General features: G+C 41.1%; 1 protein-coding gene across 1 annotated transcript; it reads left to right on the top strand.

The window, feature by feature from the left end:
• The first annotated feature begins 4,483 nt into the window (after positions 1 to 4,483).
• On the top strand, positions 4,484 to 7,097 carry LOC148537960 (secreted frizzled-related protein 5-like). The gene is made up of 4 exons (XM_088455943.1): positions 4,484 to 4,773; positions 5,728 to 5,897; positions 5,999 to 6,091; positions 6,790 to 7,097. Exons 1-4 carry the CDS (start codon positions 4,484 to 4,486, stop codon positions 7,095 to 7,097), a joined length of 861 nt encoding a protein of 286 aa, XP_088312069.1.
• Positions 7,098 to 10,155: the final 3,058 nt, after the last annotated feature.

Here is a 10,155-nt window from a genome sequence, read left to right as displayed (position 1 = left end):
GTAGGGGAGGGTTAGGCTGAGGGAGGGGAGGGTTCGGCTCTGGTAGGGGAGGGTTAGGCTGTGGGAGGGGAGGGTTAGGCTGCGGTAGGGGAGGGTTAGGCTGCAGTAGGGGAGGATAGGCTGCGGGAGCGCAGGGTTAGGCTGTGGTAGGGGAGGGTTAGGCTGCGGGAGGAGAGGGTTAGGTAGCAGGAGGGGAGGGTTAGGGTTAGGCTGTGGGAGGGGAGAGTTAGGCTGCGGTAGGGGAGGGTTAGGCTGTGGGAGGGGAGGGTTAGGCTGCGGTAGAGGAGGGTTAGGCTGCAGGAGGGGAGGGTTAGACTGCAGTAGGGGAGGGTTAGTTTTAGGCTGCGGGAGGGGAGGGTTAGGCTGCGGGAGGGGATGGTTATGCTGCGGTAGGGGAGGTTTAGGGTTAGGCTGTGGTAGGGGAGGGTTAGGCTGCGGTTGGGAGGGTTAGGCTGCGGGAGGGGAGCGTTAGGCTGCGGTAGGGGAGCGTTAGGCTGCGGTAGGGGAGGGTTAGGCTGTGGGAGGGGAGGGTTAGGCTGCAATAGGAGAGGGTTAGGCTGCGGGAGGAGATGGTTAGGTTGCAAGTGGGAAGGTATAGAGTTAGGCTGCGGTAGGGGAGGGTTAAGCTGCGGGAGGGGAGGGTTAGGCTGCGGTAGGGTATGGTACAAATGCTAATTTCCTTGAAGCAAAAGTGTAAAATTATTGGTTTTCGCATTGTTGGTAAATATACTAATAATGACGGAGACAGTAATATATGATGCCTATAGTAATCTCCACACTGATAAAATGTTTATACTTGTTTTAAGGGAAGAAAACTGGAACAATTTATCTGAAAGATCATTAAATGAAAAATATATTCACGGCTTTACATAAAAGACCTGCTAATAACATAGAATAAATATGAAGTTTTATCAATTTGTTAGACTAGAGATATTTCAGGTGATGGGATTTTAGCAAGATGCAAGTCTGTGAATGCACATTGCTTTCTATGGGCACATGCTCATCGGTGGTCTTACATTCATCCGTGGTTCACTAACATCTGTTTTGTTCACGGAAGTCATAGGAAGTCCGAAGTTTGACGTTCCTATGTGTATGCACCTTACAATTTTCATTGCTAACAAATGTTCTGTGCTGTCAGGGTATGAACAAGATCATCATGGGTGCTCCTGTGGTTAGAGAATTGGGTATGACAGGATGCAATAGCAAATTTCCAGTAACATCTATGGAGGTGTCTATCACATGACATTGTAAAATCCATGTTTAGTTCTACTTTAAAGGCACACAAAAAAAATTAGTTCAACTGTTTCAGCAGGCTTGGATCTAAAACTTGAATAGTATTAAAAGTTATATTAAATTATGAAATGATACAATAAATTGTATACAAAATTATCTTTGTAAAGGTTTTGGATGTACAGGAATTAGGGGCATATGTATTAAAAATCATAGAAGTGCCGCATTTGTTTTCAATGTATATCACAGAGGGAATAATTACTTTTTACATAATTATCTCTGCTTTGTACTAAATGTAACATACAAGAACAGCATTAACAATGACCACTGTCCCTGCGATAAACATCCTGGGCACACTGGAGGAGTCCTTCATATAATTGAAAGGCTCCTCCTGAGAATTTGACACTGCACATGTGCACAGTGTCAGCTTCCATAGCCAGCTGCGGGAGAGAGATCGGAGTATCCCTCTGCTGCTAGAATGCCTCCATAGGTGTAAAGTGGTTTACGAGGATGGCATAAACCAATGGGGCCAAACTTTGAAAAGCTTCACTTTTCAGCGTTTGGTACACAGGGGTTAGACCATAGTCCCCAATGATAAAAATGGAGACTGCGATCACTCTGAGAAATCTCCTGCATCAGGCTGTTAGTACATAGCAGTTATACATACAATTATGCAGAAACTGTACTTTCTGCATTATTTTATGAAAACCCAGCTTAATAAATAGGAGCCTAAGCTTGCAGTCAGCAGGTTAGGCAGAACACAACATTATTTTGATGTTTCCTTTGATAAATTTGGCACTATAACTTTGTACTGAGGTGACTTTGATGTATAATACAATTTTCTTTTACAATGCAAAACAGTTAGATAGCATAGAGGGGAGTGTGGGACCAGCTACTGGCTGATGAACTTGACAATGAAGTGTTAATGGATGGGTGTTTATCTGGTGCAGGTAATTACTCTGGTCTTGTCTCCTCCTAATGAGGACAGGGAGACAGGCATCTCTCTGTCTGCTGCCAGGACAGGTGTCTGCAGAGCTGCAGTTAGAAGGAATTATTTTTTTTAGCCCTAACATGTGTTGTTGTTGGTTGGTATTTTTATATATAAGTGATTACTTTGAACAAGGCACACAGTATTTAATGTGTTTTTTATCAATATAGTACCATGTGTGTAACAGCCAGTAAGAACAGCTTGTTTGTGCCAGACTGGTGCAGTAATACACTGTCTTGTGATATGATGTATTTCTTGGCAGTGACATTTTATATTTCACGCTCCTCAAATTCATATCATAGCCTGAATACATTATGCAAGTTATGATATCTAATGATGTGTTCCTATGCCCAAGGTGGGGTACTACAATAATATAAGCTGATGTATCATATAGATGTATAGACACTGGTAACAATTGGATGAACCTTTTCAAAGAACACTCTTTCTTACAATGTTTCTATGTTTAGTTGTGACAAGATGTACAATGTCCCCTTGTAATATAATAGTCACTGTTTCAGTGCCTTGTTTATCTTGATTTCAGTGTCATTACTACATTCTGTTAATAAATATATAGCAGTTGTGGTCATGGTAAGAATGTACATTTCTTACTCTGGAAGCTCTATGGGACTCATTTAGAGTTAGGAAGAAATCCAGACAAAGGTGTCAATTCAATTAGCTGTAATGTGCTGCCATACATCACTACAATGTATGGCTACACATATATGTTCTCATTACAGTAGCCATAGTAGTATCATCAATTTTCCTGAACAGCTCAATGGCTGCAAGACAAAATTGGCATTGGAGGGATCCCATGCGATGTACAGCTCTGTAAAGGCCCCCTTATATCTGCGATGGATTGGGGAAATTCCCAGATCTCCAGATGCCAAGGTTGGTGCATCAGTGAAATCCAACATGTTGGATCTCCCTGATTTTCCAATCCCGACCAAAATATGATTGAAATTGGCAAATTGGGGACTTTTAACATTTCTGTCCGAATCAGAGAAATGGGGAAATGGCCGCCTGATGTATGGGGCCCTTTACGCAATGTACGCATATCGCAGCTAATTCAACTAATCGCAAAGGCTTCTATATTGCAGTGTGAAAATAAAGTCAAATATTTGTGTGCTACATGCAAACACAGGCAGTATTTTTATTTGTACCCATTGCACTTTATCATGGTTTGTCCAGGTCCACATATGGACACTTTAGCTGGTTTACTCCCAAATTTACATTAGGCCCAATATGTTGGTAATGGTGAAGATTATGAATGTTTACATCAGAAGTAGCAAACAACAATCTTCATCTTTAATTGTACTATAAATCACAACATGCCCTGCCAAGTAAAATACATAACATACAAACAGGGCTTTGTTAAAGTACAATGCTAGAATGTTAGACTTTTAGTTAAGGCACCACATGCTGGGGCCAAGTTCCACCACATCTGGAGAAAGGTAAAGGCTACCCCTAAACCTGATATATATAATTTCCACCCTGGACTGTCTGTTGAAGTGTACTGTACAATTGATGTTGTAATAATAGATAAAACTGCATAAGCATGATATATATATATATATATATATATATATATATACACATATGTATGTGTTCTGCCATGTTATGGGATAAGTCATATCAGTATCAGCTGCCTACAAGATCAGACACTCAGACAGATAATTAGAACAGTCAGTCTGTTATGTATGTAAATCTCCAGACTCAAAATTGTCTTAATGCCAGAAGAAGAAAAAAAGACTTGATAACACCTGGTAACATAAGGGACGTTTTCCTAAGAGACTGTACAAATGTGCTGTAAGATATAGACCAATTAGTAATAGCAATGTTCAATGATAACTCCATGCTTGGGATATGTCAGCCCAGCATTGGTAGAGTACAATGCAATCTGAGGAGACAGTCAGTCTGTCCTGTCTTTCACCTTGCCACTTAGCATGTACATAACAAAACCCCAATTTGTCCCCATTTTAATATCCCAGCCTACACGATGCAGTGCAGTCCTGGCACTTTTAAGGTAATGAAATGTATTATGCAAATGTGAATTTCAAGGATAGTCTGCCATGCCGGTGTGTCTCCACCTTTTTCGTTATCACAACAATCACCTGAGTGAGCAATGAGCCCAAGTTGTGTCTTGTGTGTTATGATAAGCCATGCATAATGACTGGGCTGGGGGCTCCCTCCATGTATATATAAGAGCGGAGAGCAGGCAGTGTGGTCAGTACCCGGCGCTAGAGCACAGAGAGGTCCCATAGAGTGATGATGGCGTCTTCCCACCTCCTCCTGATGCTGCTCTCGGGTGTCCTTGCTGGGATAAGCAGGGCCTTTGATATTGGATTATCCACAAAATGTGTCTCCATACCTAAAGAATTGGGCATGTGCCATGACGTCGGCTACACAGAGATGCGACTCCCCAACTTGATGGGACAGACCAGCCTGGCCGAGGCTGTCTCCAAGTCAGCAGAATGGCATAAGCTGCTCCAGACTGGCTGCCACCCCTATGCCCGCACCTTCCTGTGCTCCTTATTTGCCCCCGTCTGCATGGACACGTAAGTACCAAGCCTTATGCAGCACATCGCTACTGTGCCTCACCTTTCACGATGTTACACTCTGTTACCTGTGCAGGAAACCACCCCCACTCTAGTATAGCTGTCTGCTGCTTGCATTGTTGGGTTGGGTCCTTTTATATGTGTGTAACCCTCCGGCGCGCCTGACATGGTATGTCAGCATCTTCTGACACCTGCTGCTAAGTGCCGGTCATAAACCGCTCAGCGGCCTGTGCTCTGCTGCTGCTCCTCTGTGTATGGGATAACAATGTTTGCTGTACACAATCACCCTATAGTTTGCTAAACCCACTTGCCTGTGGGTGTATTATAGTTTGTGTCAGGGATTTGGTCATACATTTTGGCATGTAAAACAATATAACCTGATTATCACATACCAGTAACTGTTTATGCACTATTGCAAAGTTGACTTGGTTTAATATGCACTAAAGTAGATTAAGGCAACTTGCGGCAGTTGATGATTGTGGAACTACAAGTCCCTATCGTGGCATGGCATCTGTTAGTTACGTGTATGCTCCCCACCTCTGGGGAACCACTTACTGCCTAATGACACAAATGAGTAGACTCTACCTGCCAGAAGAATACCTGCTGTGATTGCTACATGGGTGAGACTGGAGGATGACGCTAATCAGAGCTGTAACTAGACATTTTGGTGCCCTGTGCCAGAAAGAGCATTGCCCCCGCCCCCCCCCCCACCTATTTTTCAAATAGGGACATAAGATGTGCACCTGAAAAAGGGCCATGGCCTCATGTAGAAGGGCCAGGGAAGAGATAGGGGAGGCCAGGAGATGCTGGGGATTAAACAAGGGGAAGCTACAAGTGAGAATGATAACAAACAGGAAATTGACAGGCCCAAACAGCGCCCCCTGCCCTGTGCCATGGCACTGGTCGCACTGCCCTAGTTACCACCCTGACGCTAATGTCATGTTTCTTTTCCAGGTTCATCCTGCCTTGCCGTAGCATGTGCGAGGCTGTCAGAGACGGCTGTGCCCCAGTGCTGGCTTGTCATGAGCAATCCTGGCCTGAGATCCTAGACTGTGACCGTTTTCCAGCTGGCGATAATATGTGCCTGGACACTTTGAGCAAAGAGTACCAGTACACATACAAAGGTAACAGGGATACCCTAATGTTGATCTTGGCATTAAAAGTATGTGTGGTAGATTTCTCTATAATGATACACTCTAAAATAAACTTTACTTTTTTATTGTAGAAATGCCAAAGCCAACATGCCAGGGATGTCCGCTGATTGAAGTGTCTTACTCATACAAGAGTGTCCTGGATGCTTTCTGTGACAATGACTTTGGTAAGTGCATTTTATACTGGTCTTACTGGGATAATGGTGTAATTCCTGTACCCTGTTCCAGTGCTGCAGTTAGCCATTTCTGTTCAGTCTTAGAAGAATGTATAATAAAAGTATTTTTAAGTCAAAAGAGTAAAATGTAGCATTATATCAAAATACAATATAACCTTAATAAACATTGCTAGTATTCAAGTATTGAATAAAATTCAATACTTGAACTGTTTTTCATGAGCAGGTATTTGCATTTGCTGAATTGATTATATAACACTTGTAGTGAATAATAAGTGTATTTGTTCAATACTATACTAATACATTATCCAACTTAATATAAAATGAATATAATTTTCCATAATGTGCAATTACATCTATGGCCCTTCACTAGGTGTTGTAAAACAGTGGACGTCTGTAATAACACTAATTAGGTGATGGTAATAATCTCCTTGTATATATGTGTCACCATTCCACAATGACAGTCAAGAGGATATATAAAGAACAGCACAATAGCTGTGCTTGTGGGATGGAAAGGCTGAAAAACATCTCATTACGATCAGAAAATGACCTAATATCCTATTTTTCACTCCCTGAACGGAGTTTATCGCTTATTAGATTTAGAAGGCAATTTATTATGATGCATGTTGAACACTTCTGAGACTTCTATGTACTAATGAAATTGTTCCTGCTCTTTTTATTATATTAAACAGCGGTGAAAGTAACATTAGCAAAAACAAAGTTTACTTCAGGATTTCAAGAATATGTGACAGAGGGCCCAGTAGAATTCATTCAGCGGGGACTGCTGCTTCCATATGACACACACAACATGCTTGAACAGTGGCTGCGGATCAATGAAAACTGTGCCCACAGGATGGTTCGTCATCCAAGGCCCATGGTCTACATCATTGTTGGCAATATACAACATGGAAAAGTTGTAATCAACAGGGTATTCCAATGGCAAAAGAGAGACAGTCAGCTGACACTTGCCATCAGAAAGTGGAGGCACCATAAATGTTAATACAATGTTTGTACTTTGATTTAGGAATATCCAAGGCACTCTATCAGAAACACATGTAAATAGCTATATATATAGATATATACTTATATATTTTATAAAGACTTATATAGACATGGAAGCATCCTGTAATGCTGCAAGTGACAATGTGATATTGTAAAATGATATTAAATATGTATAAAATGTGAAAATATATTATGATATAAAATGAATGTTTCCAAGCAGTCCATTTTCTCTCCCTGAATCCAAAAGTAGATATGTGACATTGTTTTAGTAAAAATAAATATTATGGTTACAGTCATCCTGACACATCCAACTCGTGCAGTAGCTGTCTTGGGTCTCTGACAAAGTTGTATGTTTATACATGCAGAAACCTAGATGATTCAGGATGAGAAGGCATATTAAAGGGGTGAGAATGTGATATGTGTGTGTGTGTGTGGGCGCCCACGTGTGTGTGTGCGTGTTGCTATATGTACAGGAAATAGCAGAATACACCAACCTGTTCCACAGCACATTTATATTGTATCTCAATAACATATAAATCAGCTAAACTGGCCACTGTCTTAATGTGTATATGTAAAGTATGTCATATCAAAATCAAGGTGGTAATTCAACAGCATTGGGTGTGATAATCATGGTTTTGTAGTTGTTGTTATAAATAATAATGTCACTTATATGATGTGTAAAAGGGTATAAGTTATTTATATAGCACACAAATATTCTGCAGACAGCATTCAGTTATTCACATCAGTTCCTGTCCCAGTAGAGCTTACAATCTTATCTCTATCACATACACGCTAGGATTTAAATTCTTTGTCAGAAGCCAATTCATGAACATTCAAATTCCATACAGATGGGCCAAGACTGGGATTTCAACTCATAACCTCAGTGCCGTGAGGCAGTAATGCTTACCACTACACCATCTGTGCTTGTGTAGTAAGTCATACACTACTTGTGTAGTACATGTAACCCATGTGAATAACAGTGCGTTGTATTATCCTCATATTCTTAAATTAAAGCAAACAATTATAATTATATTTAGCTACCCTTCTTGCTTTAACCACTCTAGTTAATTTAGTGTGGGAGAAGCTCACTAGGGGCCTGATTACTAGGGGGGTGGACACATTACCGATGTTTGCGGAGTTGAGCAATTTTTCTTGTTTTGTACTGCGCTTGCGTATGAGTCGCACTGCGCATGTGCCTCAAGTGATTACAGGTGGTGGTCTCAGTGAGACTCTATATGCAGAGGAAGTGACAGTCAGGTAGCGTGTATGGGAGGTAATGGGGGAGAGGCAAGACAAATGCAGGTGTGTACCGAGCGTTTTGTGGATGAGTTCCATGTTGCACTGGCTCCTGCAGTTGCTTCCGATGGACATCTTGAGCGACCATAGGGCTCAGTTTTTCAATGGTACTTCTTTGTACGCAAGCGGTGGATCAGAGATGCCACCAGTAGGCGGCTGTGTCATTTGCAGATTTTCGCAGTACTACTGCATACGGATACGCAGTTGGGATGGGATTAGCATCCACCTCTGAATCAGGCCCTAAGTTCTTTGGGTGGAAAACAAATAATACATACTCTAGTCATGGGTAGGAGCCTGTGGAAGCATCAGTGGCGGAAGAATGGAAACGTTGGCCCCTGGGCTTCAGCTGTCTGAAGTGCACCGAGGGGGGAGGAAGGAGGGACAGCCGCATATTTAAACGGTGCAGACCGTGTAATTGTAGCCTTTGTAAATGACTGCGATGCGTGGCCATTTACTCATGATGCACTTACACAGACTGCAATTTCTCACATTTTAGAATGAATGATTGGCTTTCTGTACAGCAAGATAAATCTTCCATCTATGGGGCACACATTGCAGTCATTTATTTGTTTTACAGATCAGATTGTTTAGAAACTTTGAGATAAAGAAATAATGATGGCTTTACATATAATGTTACTTTTGTTGCATGATTAGAATACTAACATTTCAGAATAAAATTCTTCAGCATTCCTGGTCATGTGGTTGACTCACATGTGTTTTGATTTTATTTTTAAATAACTGACATAAGGTATAGAATATCAAAGAGTAAATGCAAAAAATACACAGCATAAGGCAAGCAATACTTTGATACATATAAATGGTTTAAACAACACCTGAAATAGTCAACTGATTTTTGTATAATAATATTAACATAGCAAAAACAACTATAAAAAACCCAAATACAATTAAACACAAAAAAAGAAGGGAAAAGAAAATGAAAATAAAAGAGAGGGATAGTGGTAAGACAACCTGTAGAGTACTGTACCACCAAGTGAAGATCAGTGTCACTTGGTACCAGCAAAAAATATGGTAGTTGCCAGCGTCCCTAAAATTAACTATTATGTAGCAATAATTATTTTGGGGTGAGCGTTTGGGAGTGGGGCCCCCGGGATTGTTCTGGCTGGACCTTGCTCATGGCATCACCACTTAATTCACATAGAATATTTTTTCACTTCTCTATGCGTTTGTGTATTATTGATGTCATTTTAATTCTTTTACATCTTATTAACACTTATTGATTTATCTTTACACGCCTATCCTTTAACACTTCACTATCACCTTTTTTCCCCTTTTCGTGTGATGCCCTGGGGGTGGTCCTTGGCTGGAGTTTTTTGGGGTGCCTTGCTTCTCGGACGTGAACCCCTTAATTTTAGGGACGCTGGTATAGAGGAGCCTTGACGACGGCCCAGCGCTTATTCATATATTTGCAAATGTATGTAAACCAATACCTCTGAATTTCTATTATCATGTAGGATTCAAGTATTTTTGATTTATCTGCAGTGTGCTGGAGGGCAATTTTCTTTTTTCTGTGTTCACTTGGTACCAGGTAACCGTCTATTAAATGTAGAATGCTAAGGGCCCCATATTGCCTGAAATTTTAACACGTCATTGAGAAGGGCAATTATATATTCCATGGAGGCTAGGTACCAAATTTTATTAATCAGGGCATTCATTGATGGAGCTTCCAATTGCTTCCAATTCACTGCAATTAGCAGTTTTGCCGAATTGTAAATGTGGCCACAAAATTTATTTTGAAACTT

Source organism: Taudactylus pleione, unplaced genomic scaffold, assembly GCF_031769625.1.
Source record: "Taudactylus pleione unplaced genomic scaffold, aTauple2 ptg000041l, whole genome shotgun sequence".
Lineage (NCBI taxonomy): Eukaryota > Metazoa > Chordata > Amphibia > Anura > Myobatrachidae > Taudactylus > Taudactylus pleione.
This window is presented reverse-complemented; position numbering and strand designations above follow the sequence as displayed.

What these genes read in the sequence shown, in the direction of transcription:
- LOC148537960 (XM_088455943.1), top strand. Translation starts at nt 4,484, where the DNA reads ATGATGGCGTCTTCCCACCTCCTCCTGATGCTGCTCTCGGGTGTCCTT. An exon ending in GCCCCCGTCTGCATGGACAC is followed by an intron (nt 4,774 to 5,727) that starts GTAAGTACCAAG and finishes TTTCTTTTCCAG; the next exon opens with GTTCATCCTGCCTTGCCGTA. An exon ending in TTTCTGTGACAATGACTTTG is followed by an intron (nt 6,092 to 6,789) that starts GTAAGTGCATTT and finishes TATATTAAACAG; the next exon opens with CGGTGAAAGTAACATTAGCA.